The following is a 20,798-nucleotide window of genomic DNA, read 5'->3' as shown; positions in this document are numbered from 1 at the left end:
GGGACTGGAGAGAGACTGATGAGACCTCAGTGTGCAGGTTTGCCGCAGAAACAGCACTTCCTTATTAGTTCCCTAGGTGAGAAAACACACCCTCTCGCACATGCAGCATTTTCTGAGAAATCATGTTTCATGCACCTGCGCCACTTGGCTTAGGTAAGACGATGCGATGTATTCTGGTTTTAATAATGCTTCAACCAAAACGTGGGCCTTGCCACAGTATCTATAAATTCAATACTTCAATATGTTGTTTTTCAGCACATAGAGCTCTGGAGTTTTTCATTAAGCGTGAAGGGAACGTTAATTATAGACAGGTAGGAAGCATATTATTGCTTAATTGTGTATGCCTTACTTCTGAGTGTTTTTCTGTCTTCTTGGCTTTTATTATTTTTCTCAGTAATATGTGTGTAACTGTGTGCCTAGACTGTATTTTTACCTTGTTTTGTTGAAAATAATTTGACTCCTTCTGAATACTACTTCAAATATGTAGTAGCTATAATAATGCGTATATACTGTGTGTGGTTTCTTGCATTTTGTCCCCTCATCTTAAGTCATACCCTCCATGGGTCGTTGTATTAGAAGAATCAGTAGAGGACTTTTAGAAGGAGGATTTAGTAAACATAAGGATAGCAAAATGTCAGCAAGGTTTTGAACTTAGTCCACCACATATATCATTTAACCTATTTCTAATTGGTGCAAATAGCTTTTCCTTTCATGGGCTGTACCCAGCAGAGCACTGTAAGCATGTGGACAGTTTTCATAAACACATGAACAAATATGTGTTTTGTTTTTTAAAAAAATTTAATATCGTTTAGCACAATGTAAAGAAGACCGTTTCATATAGCTTGATCTTTTGTCGAAGTAGGAAATCACTCAAGGGAAGTATTCACATTGTCCACTGTAGGCAGCTATGCTGTGATTCAGAGGATGGAAGGTAGCAGACAAGGCTTTTTGTCTAGCCCAAGGGCACCCTCAGAAGGTGACTTCACCAGTATCAAGTTAGATCCCAGGAATACTTTCCTCAATGTCCTTTCAAAGGAGTGTATACTGCTTCGTTTAGTTTCGCTTACAAGTATTTTGGCAAAGCGGGGAGCGGGACAGGGTAATGGGGGATGGTGACGACACTGAACTAACATATTTTACCAAGGTAATGGTGGTATCTTGATGGAGATTTAAATTTTATCTTCGGTATTGGCAGCGAACTGTGGTTTTGTGCTGTGCAATAGCATTCTGATTCCTTTTTTCCCCATCCTTTTCCCAGTTATTACTAAACCACCAAGATGCATTTCAGGCTGGAAGCATTTATCCTGACGCATTTTATCCTTCAATCTGCAAAAGTGGTAAGAAAAGCTTTATGAGTCCAATATTGTAACAGCTGTACTTTTAGGTGAAAACCCTACAGAATTTAGGAGGGTTGAAAATAGTTATGTGACAAGAAATGAAGTATGGCCAAAAATACCTTCCCACAAAAACGTCGACCATTTTTGTTAGTATTTTGAGCCTTTTTGTAGAACTATGTAAGAAAATAATACATTTTAAAATGTTTTAAGAAAGTAACTTAATGTGTAGGGCAAGTTGATAGAAGGATGCTGTTTGGCTAAATTAGGTCAGATGACCAAGTACTGTCTTGGGGAGAAACTGAGAGGGCAAAATGGTCTTTCTTCTAAGTCTTAGGGAAAGTCTAGAGCTAATTTCTATATTAAGTATTAGTTTCTCACAGATTAGTCATAAAGATGATAGGAGAATATTAAAAGCTCACAAAACTAAAATATTTTAGGACTTGCTGGGAGTCAGGGCATGGGGGAAGAAGTGTAACATCGCAGGTTAAAGCCTTTCTTTCTTTGCTAGACTGCTGTCTTTTGCCTTTTTCTGTTTGAAATTAATGTCAGTCTTAGTTTTGGTGCTTGCAGATCTAAAGGCTGCACAACAAAATTTGCACCCTGTTGCAGTGGCTGTAAAAAGTATGTCTTGACTTGCAGCTGGTCCCTGATTTTTTAACTTTGGTAGGTCAGCTCTTAGAATCATAGAATCATTTAGGTTGGAAAAGACCCTTCAGATCATTGTGTCCAACTGTACACCTAGCATTGCCAGGTCCACCCCTAAACCATGTCCCTGAGTGCCATGTCTGCTTGTCTTCTAAATACCTCCGGGGATGGTGGCTCAACCACTTCCCTGGGCATCGTGTTCCAGTCAGCTTCCCCAACACCACCGGTGCTATAAAACAGCCAGCTAGAGCTTGGTCCAGGATATTTGCTATTGAAGTGGTAAATCTAGATAGTGAGCAGTTAGCAGATGGGACAAAGACACTCTGTCCTCCAACAAACAAGCTATTAGGATATTCAGGCAGATGCCAGAGACAAGGCAGTGATATGCAGTTTGTGTGAGGATATTTGGCCATTTGATGTTTGAGATCTTACTGAAAATCTAAAGTATGGGAGGTGGCTTATTTTAGTGGATCATGCAAATTCAGATCTATTAAATTAAAAGTGTTCTTAGGATCTTTGTTTGGCTTGCCTCATCTTTTACAAGTTTTTCAGCTGAGTGCCAGTGCCTTCACTTAGCTCAGGATTTGTTTTTACTGCCTCAAACTGCAAAGTCCTTGTTTGTCTTTCCAAGGATGCTTTCCCCATCTTTTCTCATTGCCTACTCTACTTAAAGTCTTAAATCACACAGTGGCAGCTACGCTTCTCATTGTTTCTTAGTCATAGGCTGTTGATGCTGACTGTTGTTTATGCCAAATACAGGCTGCTTGGTTTATATCCTGATAGGCAGGTTGCCCCATCCAGGTTGCCTAACGGAGGGTGTTCTCTGTTGTTACGTTGTGGTGCTCAGTTCACATCCAGATTGCTCCTCTGCTCTGCCATTTAATACTGGTTTTGGCTCCTGTCACTGTTCCTGGTCTTCTGTCCAGCTTTGCCAATGTCTTGTCCCAAACTTCAGTCTCGCTTGTCTTTGTTTCAGGACTGATGTTCTGGGATTTCTTCAGTTGCTGCCTTAACTTGGTTATTTCTATCTACCTCGTTTTTCCCTTCTAACAGTTTTGACTTCTCCCTTATACCAGGCAAGTGATCGGAGGCTCTCTGTCTGCAGCCTCCAGCCCAGATCCCTTCACTAAAGTTGGGGTCCATCTTGCCTTGCTTTGTACTTAGGCCACTTGTCAGCAGTCAATGTGGAAGAAATAGGTACCTCTACAGATCTGAGCTGTTTTAACTGTGTGCCTCTAGATCAAGAACAAGGCCATCCAGACTGCCTTTCCAGGCAGGAATGTAGGGGAATAGACAGGGATCGGCGACCGGAAGATTACGGGATGTGACGGAAAGATAGACTCCTCCCCATAGGAGTGGCAGGAACAGGAACCGCAAGAGCTATATAAGCGTGTGACGCAGCCAAATAAACGGACATTTTGTATCCATCATGTTGATGTCTGTGCATCACTGTCCCCAGGGCGGGTAGAGCCCTGTGTCCCGGAGGTATGCGGCCCAAGATAAGTTCTCCCGCAGAAGCGTACAGCTACACAGGAGACAAACCTGGATGTAAAAGTCTACTCTGTGAATGTCTAATTTAGGACTAACAAATCCCATCATTATGTTATCTAGTTCATCTGCACTGTAAAATGTCAAAAGGCCAGGAGGTGACTGAATCACCCACAAGGTCTGCTCTCTCAGTTTCAGCATTTAGCATTCCTTAATCTTTTGCTGTTTCGCAGTTCTGTCTGAACAAACACATACTCTTCCCCCAAGTGCATTGATGATCTCAACAATCTATCTCCTGCCTACCAGGTTCTTCCTTAGAGGATTTAATATTGTGCTGCTTAGTCTCGTCACGTCAGCATCACTTTGCCCTTGGCTTTATGTAGGTACAGAGAAATTTTTAGGCAAGGTCCCAGTTAGATCCTGCATAATCTCTTCTGCATAAATCCAAGTGAGAGCACAAATTGATGCTTCAAAGGAAAACCTGATTTTTCCTGCTTTCCTCTGCCCTTCTGCTCCTGCACTGACTGTATCTTGGCAAGTTTGCCATTCTGTTGAAAATGATGATGACAACATAGCCCTCCTCCGCTCTGTAGAAACTGATACCTGTCCCAAAGCATGATATTTTGAGTTGGCTGCTATGCCCATCAGCTTTTCTGCCATACAATTTGATGCACTGATTTAGCCAACAGCTTCTCTGTCATCTGTCTTTATCCTCTCCACTTGGGAGGCAGTTTTTTCATTGTATTGTTCCTACTCGCAGGCACAAAATTTGCAGATGCTTCAAACCAAAATTGTGGAAGGTGAATCTAGTCTCTTTTAACAGTATAAATCATATAAAAATACATCTTATTTGGCTCTTCTTATGTAAGTGGATTGCAAAATGTATCACCTGTATGATATGAAATTGAACAAAAGTCTATCATTTTTTCATGGAGACAGCATTTTTTCTTTTCCTCTTTTCTTTTCCTCTTTTCTTTTCCTCTCTTCTTTTCCTCTCTTCTTTTCCTCTCTTCTTTTCCTCTCTTCTTTTCCTCTCTTCTTTTCCTCTCTTCTTTTCCTCTCTTCTTTTCCTCTCTTCTTTTCCTCTCTTCTTTTCCTCTCTTCTTTTCCTCTCTTCTTTTCCTCTCTTCTTTTCCTTTTTTCTTTTCCTTTTTTCTTTTCCTTTTTCCTTTTCCTTTTTCCTTTTCCTTTTTCCTTTTCCTTTTTCCTTTTCCTTTTTCCTTTTCCTTTTTCCTTTTCCTTTTTCCTTTTCCTTTTTCCTTTTCCTTTTTCCTTTTCCTTTTTCCTTTTCCTTTTTCCTTTTCCTTTTTCCTTTTCCTTTTCCTTTTTCCTTTTTCCTTTTCCTTTTTCCTTTTCCCTTTTCCTTTTTCCTTTTTCCTTTTCCTTTTTCCTTTTCCTTTTTCCTTTTCCTTTTTCCTTTTCCTTTTTTCTTTTCCTTTTTTCTTTTCCTTTTTTCTTTTCCTTTTTTCTTTTCCTTTTTTCTTTTCCTTTTTTCTTTTCCTTTTTCCTTTTCCTTTTTCCTTTTCCTTTTTCCTTTTCCTTTTTCCTTTTCCTTTTTTCCTTTTTCCTTTTTCCTTTTCCTTTTTCCTTTTCCTTTTTCCTTTTCCTTTTTCCTTTTCCTTTTTCCTTTTCCTTTTTCCTTTTCCTTTTTCCTTTTTCCTTTTTCCTTTTTTTTCTTTTTCTTTTTTCTTTTCCTTTTTTCTTTTCCTTTTTTCTTTTCCTTTTTTCTTTTCCTTTTTTCTTTTCCTTTTTTTTGCTGTTCCTTTTTTCCTTCTTTTCTTTTCCCCAGTTTCCTTTCTGTTTCTCTTTTTTTAATCTTACTTTTTCTTTCCCCAAAGCGAAAAACAAATACTGACATAATTTTACTGCAATAGGAATATTCCATGATGTGTCTGAAGACACTCACTGGTCACCATTTCTCAGTACAAGTATTCGTTACATCAGAAGGAATTATCCTCAGCCTTGGGAAGAGGTAAGAAAATTTCTTTAACTTTTGACTTTGCTCTCTACTGTTTTCTACACCTTCACTTGTTGCAATTTCATCCTTTGGGAAGTGTAGAAAAATACACATTTTTAAATTAAAGTCTCCACTGATATAGGAAAATTTGAAATCCTATTTTCATCTTTACCAGACAAAAAAGTTATGGTTTCCATATCAATTATCTCCAATGTGGTCTGATGCTTATGATACATTTCACTTTCAAATGTGATTGGTGGTCTTGCATTATTGTCAGATCTGGTTCAGTGTTTAATGCTTGAAACCCAGGTGTCTTTTAGAATTCTGACTTATGAAATGTTGGACTTAGGCCTGATTTGCTCTTGTTTATGGTATATCAGCTACACAGGAGGAGAGGAAAAACAAACTGTCAAATTGAGAATGATTTAAAATGTGATATTGTTTTCTTTTCCTTAGTGGAGAATTTGCCATTCTTTTTCTGCTCAGGAGAGTGGAGCAGCATTTGAGAGCGCATGAGCTCTTTAAAACCTAAACAAGTCTGCCAGCCTTTTGACTGGCCATTGGTGATATTGATCTTGTGACCTATTAACCCTTGGGAAGTATAAATTAGTCAAAAACTGTGATTCAATTACAGATTTTTAAAAGAAAGATTCAATGCAGATAAGTCTTTTCTGGAGAAATTAAATTTCTGTTGCTAAAAAAATTATTCCAAATAACTTTTCTGTTTGTCAGAATGAGTATTTTCATACCTGGGCTTTTATCAGGTACTTTTACAGTGAACAGCACTTGCACAGGAATGTTTTCTCTCCTCTGTATGTCTGCACAACACCCATGGTGGCAGAGGGGGTTCACTCCTTTGAAGTGGAAGTGTTTGTCCTCAGGCCAGAAAAACACTTTAGTACACATCTAACTTGAAGTACACAAGTTGTCCTGACATTAACCATATAATTCTGTGGCCCTTGGTTGTATGAAGTGCTTAAAGCTTCTCAAGTCACAAAACTCCAGCATCAAGGGATGAGTGGTCAACACTTCACCATGCTAAGTTCCTGGGTTGTAAGAGTTTTCACCTTGTCTAATGAACCAATGTAAAATGCTCACCTCTTCTTAAAGGCAGGAGTAAAATTACTGACTACGACAAGTGGATTGTTGTTGTGTAGGCTACAGAGAAGCTGGTGGCTTTCCTGTTTGGAATTGCCTCACATATGGTGGCAGATGTCAGCTGGCATAGCCTGGGCATCAACCAAGGATTTCTGAAGACCATGGGAGAAGTAAGCCTGCATTTTTATATTTATTGATATAATTGGATTTGTTGGAATTGATAGCTTGCTTTGGACTCCAGTGGGGAGGGAAGAGAAAAACTGTAGCCCTGTTTCAGGAAGATTTTCATGGAGACCTAATATCACAAACTCCACAAGAACGAAGTTGGTCAGGTTTGGGACCTGTGAAGTTCAGGGCTGCTTGGACAATTGTTTGTATGGAAGGATGAGAGTACAGACAGTTCTCTTTTTCTCTTTCTCCAGATTGATTTTCATGGTTCATACTCAGACGCTCACAATGTTGGCGATTTTGGTAATGTTGCTGTTTGCTGATATAGATCCTTCTGCTAGAATAACTATTCCCCTTCAAAATCACAGTGGGTGATTCTGGCTCCTACCCTGTGCAATGCAGGAGCCAAGAATGAGTCATATGGACAACACTCTATTCTCACTCTTCCCCCTTAGCTTGCAAAGCCCTGCTATCCCTGTCCTCATGTTCCATGTTTCAGCAGATGTGATAGAGTTTATGGATACTTGTAATAAAGCCAAAACACAGGCTGAAGGATGCTAAAGTTTAAATGGAGTCACTACCGTGATTTTAATTTTAGATGATTCTTATTCTCTCGAAGTATAAAATACGCAGCATACTTTCAGGTGAACCATTTATGTATTCTAAATATACAGCTGGAGGATCTACTGTATAAATGTAGCTAGCATAGCCATACATAGCTTCATCCTTGCTGTTACCCATGGTAAATACTTAATGAGTTTGGTATGTTGGGCTTTGTGGGTTTTTTTCATTCTTCCATCTGCAGGAGGAGATGTGCTGAGTCAGTTTGAGCTGGACTTCAGTTATCTGGCATCAAATTGGTAAGATAATGAGGTTACCTTCTTTAATAATTATTTCTGCCTACTCTTTATACTCACTGTGTTTTAACAAAATGCTGTCCTCCTTTATCTTTCTCTCAGAAGAAACCCGTGCGGCTATTGGAATTTTTCTGAGTTTGGTATTCCTTATATATATATTTACTGTTCCCCATTCCCTGCCTTGAAAAACTGGAAGGACAGAAGAAAAAAGGTTTACATATAGGAATACAGCAAGAAAGACTAAATTATTTATCTCTGAAAGGATTTAATTATATATCAAATAATCAGTGAAAAAGGTTTGCTAGAATATCCTAGCAATTAGTAAAATAACTCAGTTAAGTAAATCTCACTTAGATTTCCATTTAAAATTTTGGTAGTTGAGGATGTTTATGGTTATAGATGCTGTGGAATTCAGACAGCTTTTAAAAGAATAAAAAGAAGCAGCAGTTTTAGATATACACAGTTTTTTTCTCACAGTTTTTAACTGAAAAAACTCACATGCCTTTTTTTCTCTGCTGATAAAGTAGGGCATTTGAGTTGTTTTGTTGAAGTAGCATGTAGTTTATCTAGGTGTAGAAGGCACAGTTCATTAATAAAACTCTGGCACAGCGGTGGGAAACGTCTGTGTGGCTAGGAGTAGATTTGGCACAGCGGAGAGTTTGAGGACATCCTCCTCCAAGATTATGTGACCACCAAGCCAGGGAACCAGCGTAGGGAGTGTGGAAACTCCACGAGCAGTAGCCGTAGGGGAATGGTTCTGCAGGTTACTGAGTTTGAACCTGAACAGGAGGGGTGCTGTGCAGAGAGTAACTGCACCTGCAATCCTGGTCTTTCTGGCATTTGTAAATCTTCCTGACCTTCTGTAGTCTTCTGAAATTTAGAATATTTTAAAGCAGGATGTTGTTATTACAGAAACTGTAATCTTTCATCAGGTGATGTGGAAAAACTCTTGTTATAATACTTTTCTCTCGCTTTTAGGTATGTACCCGTCAAAGACCTAGCAGCTATCTATAGGGAGTTTTATGGAAGAGAGATCATAACTGAAAGCACAATTACTGACTGTACTTACCTGCTGTTTCTCGAACTGTAAGTTGAATAGCTTTGCCTGGGTTTTCGTAAGTGAAAATTTACGAAATTTTACTAAATTCTTTATGATATTACGAAATTCCTACATATGTAGGAAAACTATGATAATCCTATTTGAAATGCTGGCTCAGAAATGTATGAATTGAGGCCAGCAATACAGACTCCCTACTAGACCCCAAAACCAGGTGTTTTAACACCTGAATTTTTTAAATGGCTAGAATACAAATTTGGACTGTTTCATAACTGCTAAATTCATTATTACACCACAGATGCAGCATCTTAGCTACATAATACATTTATGCATTTAATGTATTTATGCATATTTATGTGAGAACAGCTGTCTCTTCTAGCACCATCGCATTGCGGCATGCTAGCAGTGCAAGTTTCATGTACTGAAGGGGTAGGGTACATACCTAAGCAGATGGCTTACCTACACTTTGTGTAGAACCTTTGAAGTCCAAGAATAATTCAAAAGAGGCTTTTGATATCTGGCAATGTCTGCTTTTGAGTGTCCTGAAAAACCTAGCTGTATCCTTTATTTCAGTTAATTACTAATAGTCATGCAGCATTTACAAACACTGTGAATCCCTCCAAATTAAGGGCAGCTTTAAGTTAAGATCATTACTCCTCACATTACAGCTTCTAAAAATATAGATTAACAGCCAACAAGGAAATGTAATGACTTGCATAGTATTTACCATACAGAAGCCTTGAAAAGAGCTGTTTAAATAATTAAATATTATTAAATGAAGCAAATTTGTTTCTGAAGATTTTTTTTTTTCCAGGCATGGAGAAAGGCTTGCAATTGCCAAGGTTAGTTTTCTGTTTTCTTTATAAAAATTAATATATAGTTTGAAAACAATGTAATCCCCCTAAGTACGTTGCTTGTCTCTTAGCTTTTTCCAACATATGCTAGCAAATCTCCATTCCTGGTGGAGAAGTTCCATGAGTATTTCCTCGGAGGAGTGGATGACATGGCTTTCTGGACAAACAATATTTTTGATGCGACGAGCCACATGCTAGAGAATGGAACCAGGTATAGCTACGTTACCTGCGATATGAAATGCTGTAGTCAATGTCTGACACCCATTTAATTGTTCTTCTGAAGACAGGTGCTTTCCTGGAAGAGGTGCTGAGCTTTAAATCCTCACTTGGAGAAGGGGATTTCTGTGGCTGTCTTTTACCCAGGTGCACAGGATTACACAGGCCTTGAGTTTGTATTTGTTACATGTTCACACTCCTTTCCCCAGGCAAGGCTGGGAAAATTTTGGACATTCTTAAAGACATACCCAAGGGCATGCTTAAATGTTGTGTAGCCATGCCCTGAGGTTCTGCCTGGCCTGGCAGTCTGAGCTGTGGTGTCACCTTCTGGCTGCTGTCATCAGCCAGCAAAGATGTCCCTTCCTAGAGGAGGGCAGATATTGCCTTCAGACACTGAAGACAGATAGGATTAGAAAGAGTAAAAGTATAAATTCTGGTGTTGGAAGTTTAGGCTTGTGCTCAGAATATTGTATTTTTAATGGAAGTTCTGGCCCTGTACTGCTCTGTTACAAGTGTAACCTTACGGTAAATAACTTTATAAGACTAACAGTGGCAATTAATCCATCCATTTATATGGAAAATATCACTGCAACTATTTTGGGAAATGATGTCTGAAATACAATATGGCGTAATCTGTTGTGTTCTTTGTTCCAGAATGGCACTTTCATTAAAAGATTAGATTATTAAAATTAGCAGGACATGTTACAATAATTTTCCTTTAAGAGTTATGTAAGGACATGTGAGATTCATATAGAACCTAATCAAGGTCATTGAAATAAATATCAAAGGGGTTTCTCAGGATTATAATGATGTTTCTGTTTTGAATAAGGAGGGTTTCTTGAGAAGACTGATGACTTCTAACAGACAAATCAGTAAGGATGAGAGTTGTATTTTTAGTTTCACTTCCATTGTGGGAAAATGTTTGAAATGCATTCTGCATATTTCTTTAGTGGCTGCTTCCTGCCTGAGAACCCTCTGTTTATAAACTGCACAAGGGAGCACAAGGACAGCTATGTGTAAGTATAGCTCTGAAGGTTCAAAGATTTACTGATGAGAGTCCTCCAATAATGTGGACAGTGAGCTGTTGAAAACTAGAGATCATCTGGTTTATCTTTTTGTGTGTGAATTTGAGATTCTCTTAACATCAGTAAAGAAGCTTTGCACAGGGGCACTGTGCACAAGAGAGGCTTTTACCTTCCAGCCCAAGGACAAGAATACTTACCTAGCTCTTGAAGTGTTAAGTGTTCACGCATTATTTGGTTGTCGCTTTTTGTTCCACTAATCATGAAACTACTGATTCGTGTTTATCCTTACCATAGCTAAATTCTCTCCTGGTTTATGTACAGAAATATGGAACTCAGCTGTTCAGAGCACAAGTCTGTGTATTCCTCTAGCAAACATCTCAAGAGAAAACAGCTTAATTGGTATTCTTGAGAACTCCCTTTATATAGGAGACGTAGCCACCCGATTGCATGCAATATGATTGCTTCTCCTAGCTTTGTCGTAAAATACTCAAGTCATTAATTCAGTTATATTAATTGTTATTACTGCCTTCTTTATTTTAGCAGAAATAAACAATCAAAAAATGAACGTCACAAGAACACGACTTCTTTACTTTCAAAAACTCTTGAAAAGAATATAAATTATACAGAGAGGGGAGTTCACTTCAACATACAACCTTGGGCAACAGTAAGTGAGAAGTGACAGACATGTCAGGTAAAATTCAGCTCTGTATAAAATTGTTTTCATTTCTGTCTGAGATGCTGCACAGTGGAGCAGGATCTCTGGATGTTAACAATATCCTGTGACTTCACAGAGATTCCAGCAGCCACTGTTAATCTACATATTCATATGTACATAGTAAATATTCAATTTTTACACTTTGCTCATTGTATAGCGAAGTTAGAACACATCTTGCAGTGCCAAAAATTACAAAATACGTCTTTAATACTTACACTTTACAGAATCATATGATCGCTTTTTGGGGTTAAGAAGTCCCAACAGAGCATGGCAGCGAACAATTAGCAGTGCTCCGTTTAGAGCATACAGATTTTTGTCTCTTTCTAGAATGGTGCTTATGACATGAGTCAGAGTCCACTTAGATCAACGTGGTGATTGCCACTGTTGGTGACTTGGTTTTGAGGTGCTCCATACTGTTCTAGAGTTTCAGCCTGTGTTTTAACCGTTCTTTTGTCTCTGTATTATTTTTATTTCAGAATTCCCTTGACCTGATAAACCGTGCTTTTGCAACCAGTGTCTGGAGACCATTAGCAGCTACACATCAAAAGTCTTCTAAGTACATCTCCAAGCCAGCAGCTTCATATTTTCTGACTTCACCCTATGCTAGACTTGGATGGTTGGTAATATTTTTCTTCCCACCTTCCTCTTAATTTCTGAAAATTTTGAGTAGCCACCAAAATATTTGTGTTTATTCTTTGGGTGCTCTTAAAAGGTGACAGTCCAAATCAATTACTGATGCAAATCTGGCTGAATGGCTCATATTGAGTGGCCAGAACAACAAGTTAATCCGTAAGACCTTTCTTTCAGATGTTAGCATAAGCTTCTTTGTGTCAGTACAAAAGCAAGATTATCAAGAGTATCAAGAGCAAAATTTCCATTCAGATGTGAATTCTACTCAGACAACCTCTTTCTTCAGAAGGGTTGTCTTGTCGTTTTTTTACATTCTGTCCTTAGTGAAAGAGCTCAATGCTCTCTGTGTGATCAAGCTCAGAATGGAAGGAACCAAAAGTAGGATCAACATCGGCTCTAGTTCTGAACAGTATAGGAACGTTGTTACCCTTTTTTTGTTATTGGTTGGTGTTTGTGCAGAATTAATTGTCTGTCTTGAATTGATCACTGATGTCTTGAGTGTTCCTGGAAACACTACAACACTAGTAGGGAGTTCAAAGATATATTCAGGACAGAAAAAGAGGCATATTCTCTCTCCTTGCCAGAGAGATCCTAGCTTTACCTGTGACAGGGAAGAGTCATGAAATAAATTTGCATTGCTGTTCATCTTGCTTTATTGCTTCTGACTCAAAATTTGAAGATTCAGTTCTTGGAGTTTACTTCACACCAGCCAGATGAACAGTAGTTAGTTTTTTTCTCTCCACATTCCCTCTCTAAACTCCAACATGTTACTGAGACCTGTGATCCCTTTGCTTATCTACTGTTAAGTCCATTGATTAAATCAGAGGTTCGGTTAGAAAGATATTTAATTTCATCATTTGTATTCTGTGTCATGTGCAAGCAGCCCTTTTTCATGCTCCTTGCTCTGATTGCTCTCAGGTGCCTCGTGTCAGTAAGTAAAAAGCAGTTCTTACAGATTTCAGCTGCATTCATGGAAGGTGAATCTTCAAGGCTCTGTTTTTATTTAACTCAAGAAAACGAAAATCAGTTATATAGTGTGAAAAATGCTGTGTAGATTTTCAGAAAAATAGGTAGGGAAAGGCAGGTCTTGGTTTACCTGAAAGAAGTAAAAGTATTCATTTTCTGCTGTTGCTGTGGTAGTCTGGAAGCTAATGCTACTATTTTGTTGACCCCCTTGCTGTACAGGGCAATGGTCTCAGCTGACCTAAACCAGGATGGATATGAAGATCTGGTGGTCGGAGCACCGGGGTACAGCACACTGGGCCACGTTCAGATAGGACGGGTGTACGTGGTCTATGGCAACCAGTCAGGTTTGCCGCCAGAGGACATGGATCTAGATGGGAAAGCTGACCAAGTACTACAGGGTCATCAGGTGAGGGGTCAAGTCGGATGTTTGTCACTTATATTTTTTTGCCTGCAAATGTGGTAAATTTTGACTGAGCAACAGTATCATTAATACATACGAGGATTATTCCTGAAATGCCCCTTCTGGTAAAAGGATGTCATATGCTTTTCAAGAAAAATAACTGTTACTTAAGTCACGAGAACAATTACAGCAATGGTGATCTGTAGGTTCACTTTTATTACTGTGCCAGATAAGTGGGTATTAGAACATAAGTTGCCCTTGAATAAAACTGAGGTAATGTCTCTGTAAGTCACAGTATAGCTCATTCAGGTCCCTGTATTTAGGAAAATATTCTGATTTTTTCTTCCTTTTTCATCTAAAATTATTAATTCAACGTAAGTTTCAATTCTCTTGAAGCTACGTTTTTTCGTTAATTGATAACTTCTCAGAAAAACATTGTTTGTCTTTACTAAGAGTACACATTATTTAAAAAAAAAGAGAAAACTATGATTTGGCATGATGGTGACTGTCTTGTAACTGAGAAGCAGGATCAGATAATCTTTTTGGGTAATAAAGACGATCCTCTGTAGGAAATGCCTTTATTCACAAAGAAGAGAATAGAGAGATGAGATAAATTTCCTTTTAATCTGTTCCTGTGGTTATAAACTGTGGAGTAACAGCTGCTGTCTCCTTACAGAGTGTTTTAGTGCTTCACAGCTATAATGCTGTTAACGGGAGATAAGCTTAACAGCAACGGTGCACTAGGCTCAGAAGGGGAAACAGCAAAGCAGCACCATATTGCGTTCAGTTGTCGTATACTTTAGCACCTCCACATCCTCAAGCAGAACGGTTGGCTCTGGGTTAGTGCATTAGTGTAATAGTTATTACTTGGGAGAACAGTGACGCTAAGAAAACCTTAAGATTTGTTGGGATAGATTTTTGTCATCTCTGTGTCCGTTTCTTCCCTGTGCTGTGATTGCAAACGTGCATTAGGTTTTGATGGTTTTGTCTTGAAAATGTCTGTTATTTTCATGAGAGCAATCCCTCTTCTTTTAGCCTTCAGGAAGATTTGGTTCTGCCTTGGCAGTCCTGGACTTCAATGAGGACGGGGTACCAGATCTGGCAATTGGAGCACCTTCTGTGGGATCTCAGTTTCTAACTTACAAAGTAAGTGACACACATGGGTTTGTTGGCTTTTTTTTTCTCTCCAAACAGAACATTTTTGTCGATACATGTTTTTTGAACAGTGAAATGAGAGAATTTCTGTTGTTGCTCAAAGTGACATTGTAATTTAAACACAAAGGTTTGTGAGTACTTTGACCAGAACAGTGACAGCTAGCTGCATTTCTCTCAGGGGCCTTTTTGCACATTAGAAATCCAAATCAGATTGCAGCTTTGCAGCACTGGTGTGCTGGAAATGTAAGAAGGAGCCATTCATGAAATACAGGTGTACCCTTTTTATTTAGGAACAGAGAGTCTGGAACAGAGCCTTGTCACCTGCTGTCACAGGCCAACAGATGATATCTAAAATGTGATATGAACATGGACACACTTGCTAAAATAATCAGTTTACAGAGGCTTAATGACTTGCAGCCTACCAGATAAGTCCATGTAATGGTCCCTGAGTATTTTCAGCCCACGCAAATTGAGAGGCAAAATGTTTTGGTTTAAACAACATCCATTAAGCTTAAAACTCTTCAGAATTTCAGATACTAACTTAGATGCCTAAATAGGAATTTAAATGCTTTTATGCAGACCCACTAGCTTGGAAAATTGCATGCATCTGTTGTGCCTGGCACTGTGTGCCACTGCATTAAATAATAATTAACAAAATATGAGCCACCTGAATGTGTTCTCGGTACTTCTCTAGTTTGTTCCCTGGTTATAGCAGTACATGTTACAGCATGGGTACTCTTAGGTTTGGGGTGGAAAAGACAGTATTATGAGAAGGCTCTGATAGGAAAAATGCAGCTGTATTAATAGCCCTTGCAGAACTGTTTCACTCCCTGTGCTTTGTCTTGAATTTCATACCTGGTGCTGACATGCAGACGCTCTCATCCTGTATTTGCTTTTCCTGCTGTTTAGGGTGCTGTGTATGTCTATTTTGGCGCTGAGGGAAGAGGCTTGGCATCTCAACCAAATGTGACCATAACTTGTCAGGTATATTGATCAGGGTATGCGGGGCTACACAAGCCGGAGGTGAGGTAAAGGGGAAAGGGGCCTGTGGGCTTAAAAAAAAGAACGTTAAAATCAAACATCTAATTGCAAGGGAATTTAGACTGATGGGGACAGTACAAGCAGGTGCTTGTCTGGGTTGGTTGTATGTGGGAAACACATTTGTACTCTAGTGCAGGGGAGGCAGCAGGGTGAACAGAAGGATGCATAGCCCTCCAAAAAAACCCCAAGAAAACAAAACTGAAGTCAGGGAGTGGGAGGGTAATTTGGTCAGAAGCAGACAAAGGTAGCTCTTCAGAAGTAAATTGCTCTATTTTGTTACAGAACTGGTGGTTTCAGTTCCATTTCAGGCTTAAACTGTTTATTGCAGTATTCCTACTGTAATCTTGGCTGGTCCATCCTGGCAGCTGATGTGGATGAGGATGGAAAAGCTGATCTGGTTGTGGGCTCTCCATATGCTCCTGGTGGTGGGCAGCAGAGAGGATTTGTTGTTGCATTTTACTCTTATTTCAACAGGAGTGATGAAGGTAATATTTATTAATCCTCCCATATTTTATGTGACTGTTCATTTGTTCCTAATTAATCATGGGATAATTCAGGTTCAAAGGTGTCTCAGGAGGTGTATAGTCCAGCCTCCTCCTCAATAAGGGGACAGCTATGAAGTCAGACCAGACTGCTCAGGGCTTTATCCAGTCAAGTCTTAAAAACTTCCAACGACAGAGATTGCTCAGCCACTCTGGGCAGCTGTTCCACTTCTTGGCCATCCTCATAGGGATAAAAATCTCGTGTTACAGCCAGTATGACCCTCTCTTGTTTCAGCTTACGCTCATTGTCTGTTGTCCTCCCACTTCCATGCGTAGTGAAGCCAGAGGCACAGAAGGGATTAAGTACATTGGGAAGAGCCTGGCTCTATCTCCTTGTTAACCTCCTCATAGGTACTGGAAGGCAGCTGTTAGGGCCACTCAAAACCACCTCTTCTCCAGGCTGAATAAGTCCCAGTCCCTGCTCAAAGTACAAGTGCACCAGCCCCCAACTATCTTGGGGGCCCTCTACCAAATTTGTTCCAGTTTATCAATATCTTTCCTGTTTTGTGGGGTCCAAAACAGAACAATGTATTATGGGAGTGGTCTAGGGAGGAGTAAAGGGGGAATAATCACTTCTCTCAGTCTCTCTGCCGTGCTTCTGCTTACATAGCCTGGGATGCTGTTGACCACCTCTGCTGTCAGAGCCTCACTTTCAGCTCTCTGCCCACCAGGATGCCCAGGACCTTTTCCACATGGCTGCTCCCCAGCCAGTCTGTCCCCAGCCTGTATCGCTGCAAGGGTATCTTCTTCCCTAGGGGCAGGGCTTTGCTTTTGTCCTCACTGAATTTTGTGAGGTTCCTGTCAGCCTGTTCCTCCAGCCTGTCTGGGTCCCTCTGAATGGTAGCACCGCCCTCAAGTGATAGCCGCCCCCCAGGCTCCTGTCTTCTGCCAGCTTCACGAAAGGGCACGTTGTTGCCTTCTGCAGATCATTTGTAAAAGTGTTTAACAGGATGAGTCCAAAGATAGACCCCTGAAGGCACTCCACTTGTCACAGGCATTCAGAGTGTGACCCACCAACCGCTGCCCTGTGAGGGTGGTCGTCTCAACCAGGTTTTTCCTATCTGGTTGTCCACCCAGACTGCAGTGTCCAAGCTTGGATACAAGAATGTTGTGGGAGACAGCATTGAAACCTTGCTAAACCAATGGATCCACGTGCGTATTAGTGATACCAGGGCAGACTCACTGGTCTGCCTTGGAAATTTGCAAATGTACCTCAAAAGGGGAATTTTTATCATTCTGTATGCTCCTTCGTGTGGCTAAAGAGGAATGCTGCAAGTGAATACAGCTAATGAGTACAGGTGATGAGGATTGTTGTGAATGAGGGAGGAAAGGCCACATATGGAGCTAAAGAAAGTTAATAGGGGTTGGGCAGGATACACAGGTATTCAGAGTTTTGTCAGAATCATGTAATTGAGATTTTCAATAACACTTAATTTTTGTAGCTTATTCTACTTCATGTAAAATTAGAAACCACAAGGAAAACGGGTTTTCAAAACACTGCTGATTGACATTTTTTCAAAATCAAAACACAGAATGAATTATTTGAATTAAAACCAGAATTATTTGAAGGCCCCATGCTCACAATCCTTGAAAACAGTTTCACTGTTGTACTATCCCTGAGACGGAGTCGCTGGTTTAGGGCAGGCTTGACTGATAGCTTTCACGTACTTTGTGTAGGCTATTGCAAGGATTTAGAAGGAGGCTGTGTCAAATAAAGGCTTTCACCGGCCAGTACAGCTGCAGTCTGAGCAAGTGAAGTTAGCAATAACTGGTACCATAGCCATGGACCATGTAAACTTGCTTATAGACACTTGCTGTTGTAGGACGGATCAGGGGAGGATTGATTGCTAACAGATTTTCTATGCCAGGGTACACCAAAATTTCATTCCTATTTTTCCGGTCTGTCAGGACTTCTGTCAGTAGAGGATGCCAACTGGATGGTGAAGGGGGAAGAAAACTATGCTTGGTTTGGATTTTCACTTGACAGCTGCCAGCTGGAGAACGTAACGTTGCTGCTGATTGGTAGCCCAATGTGGAAGAGTTATGCTGGGTGTGTTGCATGTGACAGCTTGCTCTCTCCTCCATTTTTCCCTACTTCTACAACAGTTAAGATTTGTAATAGATTAGACTTTCAGCTTTTCTGGAAGTTTCCTCTTTGTCCTGCTTAGAATATTTCTATTAAATTCATATTTTTATGCCTTCATCCTTCCTCATGAAGGGGAGGCGGGGAGTGTCTTTAGAACCTTTATAGAGAGGGTCTTTGTTATTTAGAGACACTTAAGAATTTGTTGGGTTTTCTTTGGGGGAGAAGGGGGCATAAAAATGCTAACAGGTACACATGCCTAAAATAATCTTGTAGAAAGTGCTTACTTTAAGATAGCATTTTAAAGGCAATCCGAACACCAGAATGTATTGGGTGATAAAGATGTTGATAGACAGACCAAGTCTGTGCCCTAAATGTCTTGTAACTGGTTAGAACAAGCATGGGAATTACAAAAATATAGATTTCTAGAATTTGGCAGCCAAAGTTATTCCCAACAAAAAGGGGGAAATAATTTAAGAGGACCAATCCTAGCTGAATGTACAAAAATATGTTTTTACATACAAATATATTTTGCATTGTAATTCAAGCGGCAATCCCTTCTCATCGGATGTCAGACAAAGTGTTGGGAAGGTGTATGGGTATAACCCACCGAGCACAAAACACTGGTTTGCAGTAACTGGAGACAAGGTAGGGCTTCTTCTATAGTATGGGACCTTATGAATAATTTGAAATAAAAGTGGCATGCTGTAGAGATGACATAGGTCTTCTAAAAATCTGACAGGCGATGGGCAGAATGGGTTTGTCTCTGGCCAGTGGTGTGATGTCTGTGGCTGGGATCACAAGGACAGTTTTGGCGGTAGGCGCACCTACTGCAGGTATGTCCTTCTGAAAACTGGAAACCATTTTTGTTTTTCTGTTTTGCGACGGTTGTTTCTACAAGGCCAGAGGATGGATACAAAATTAAAAGTTAGAATTCTAAGGGACCTCTTAATTTCCACATAATTTAAAAAAAAAAAAAAAAGAATCACTGTAATCACCTACAAGTGCCTTACCTGTAGAGTCTTCTGTACTATGCCTCAACTTCAGTGGGGTTTTTCCTTCCTTAAAATTGGTTTAGCAGCATTATTACCTTGCATTATTTATGTGGCAGTGATTTGCTAGTATATTTGCTAGTATATTTCTTGGAATTAAAACACCACAGTATTTTGTCCTTACGCTGGCAGTAGGTAGGTAGTAAGGAATTAGGAAAGTCAAAACGTAGAACTCTTGTCTTTAACTTGAATGCATTTTCCCCTGATGCTATTGCTAAGAGATTGTTTCTATGCTAATTAGCATGAATGCTGTATAAAGTTTCATCTTATTCATAAATTATATTAATTTTGTCCGTGTTATGTAATGCCGGTATTGTCTGCTGTCGGTGTATTGCAAGTACTAAACCCACGTTCCTGTGCCTCATGCTCAACTTCTCTTACTTCTTCTTTTTCCAGATAGCCTGTCTAGGATTTCATTTATATCCTCAGTGCTGCACCAAGCTGGACTGGCTCTGGTATATGACCTGACAGACAGCACCAAGCCTACTTTGCTCAGCACATTCAGCGGGGACAGGAGGTTTTCTCGCTTCGGAGGAGATGTATATTTAAGTGACCTGGATAATGATGGACTAGGTAAAGCTTGACGGATCTAGATCAGAGGTGAAATGTTTTACTTTTGCCAGTGGGAAGACTGGTCACCTCCATATTCATACAAGTGCTAAACACAGCGTGCTCCCTCAACTGGCTTGTACACGTATTCCATCGTGCCTTGTGGGGAGGGAGCTCTAAAACCCCAAGCAACTTAGTCATTGAAACATTTTGTCTGTCACCATTAACAGGAATTGTGGCACCCAGAGGAATGTAAATGCCAACTCTTCTCGTGTTTTGGTTTAGCATCGTTTCACTTCTGATGTGTTATGTCATCCTTGTAATATTTGCAGATGAAATGATTGTGACATCCCCACTGCGAACTAACAGTATCACCACAATACTGGTTGGTGGGGCAGCTGGCCGTGTTTACATTTACAATGGAAAGCAGGCATCCTCAGGGAATGTGACAGGCCACTGCAAATCATGGATATCTCCCTGTCCTGAGGACTGGGTAAGAAAACATACAAGTGAAATCAGGACATGAGGTCATAATGACAGCTAATTAATTACCTCCAGTACAAGTAACTGGTGCATTCTGCCTTGGTTTCAGAAAACAGATTACTTATGTTTCTGAATCTGTGTGATTTGGCTCCTCCTGTTCTTGAATTACTTTGCTGTTGAGGAGCCAGGGTTATTGCACTAGTCTTCTACTCTCCTAGTGTGGTTCTCGCCTCTGACTTCTTATTGTGGGTTTTTTTTTTCTTCAGGCACAGTATGTCCTGATTTCTTCTGAGGTAAGTAACTAGAAAATCAACTACTAAGAGAAACTAAGAAGTCCCACTTCAAAACAAAAACCAACATTTTAACAAGTGATGCTATTTTACAGGAACTATCAAGATTTGGGAGTTCTGTTATCACTGTGAAATCTGAAAGAAAGGTGAGAAAAATTCCTGTGGTTGGTTGCTTCGTAACATCTTTTTA

General features: G+C 39.8%; 1 protein-coding gene across 5 annotated transcripts in view; it reads left to right on the top strand.

The window, feature by feature from the left end:
- Positions 1–20,798, top strand: part of GPLD1 (glycosylphosphatidylinositol specific phospholipase D1) — a 38,132-nt gene that overhangs the window by 4,178 nt on the left and 13,156 nt on the right. The window contains exons 2-24 of one of the 5 annotated variants that reach the window (XM_009500798.2): positions 256–311; positions 1,259–1,337; positions 5,345–5,442; positions 6,585–6,695; positions 6,948–6,996; positions 7,499–7,553; positions 8,529–8,636; positions 9,422–9,449; positions 9,533–9,672; positions 10,628–10,693; positions 11,246–11,366; positions 11,894–12,033; positions 13,233–13,419; positions 14,449–14,559; positions 15,478–15,552; positions 15,938–16,094; positions 18,060–18,201; positions 18,783–18,882; positions 18,977–19,070; positions 19,683–19,859; positions 20,168–20,328; positions 20,585–20,611; positions 20,704–20,754. In XM_009500798.2, the coding sequence (XP_009499093.2) occupies positions 256–311; positions 1,259–1,337; positions 5,345–5,442; positions 6,585–6,695; positions 6,948–6,996; positions 7,499–7,553; positions 8,529–8,636; positions 9,422–9,449; positions 9,533–9,672; positions 10,628–10,693; positions 11,246–11,366; positions 11,894–12,033; positions 13,233–13,419; positions 14,449–14,559; positions 15,478–15,552; positions 15,938–16,094; positions 18,060–18,201; positions 18,783–18,882; positions 18,977–19,070; positions 19,683–19,859; positions 20,168–20,328; positions 20,585–20,611; positions 20,704–20,754 (2,333 nt within the window). Of the gene's footprint in view, positions 1–255; positions 312–1,258; positions 1,338–4,232; positions 4,271–5,344; positions 5,443–6,584; positions 6,696–6,947; positions 6,997–7,498; positions 7,554–8,528; positions 8,637–9,421; positions 9,450–9,532; positions 9,673–10,627; positions 10,694–11,242; positions 11,367–11,893; positions 12,034–13,232; positions 13,420–14,448; positions 14,560–15,477; positions 15,553–15,937; positions 16,095–18,059; positions 18,202–18,782; positions 18,883–18,976; positions 19,071–19,682; positions 19,860–20,167; positions 20,329–20,584; positions 20,612–20,703; positions 20,755–20,798 lie in introns of those variants that run through there. The other 4 variants (XM_064443719.1, XM_064443721.1, XM_064443723.1 and 1 more) reach the window with 4 other exon arrangements.

The sequence above is a fragment of the Phalacrocorax carbo genome, chromosome 2, assembly GCF_963921805.1.
Source record: "Phalacrocorax carbo chromosome 2, bPhaCar2.1, whole genome shotgun sequence".
Classification (NCBI taxonomy): domain Eukaryota; kingdom Metazoa; phylum Chordata; class Aves; order Suliformes; family Phalacrocoracidae; genus Phalacrocorax; species Phalacrocorax carbo.
Note: the sequence above shows the minus strand (reverse complement) of the source record. Positions and strands in the feature narration are given on the sequence as shown.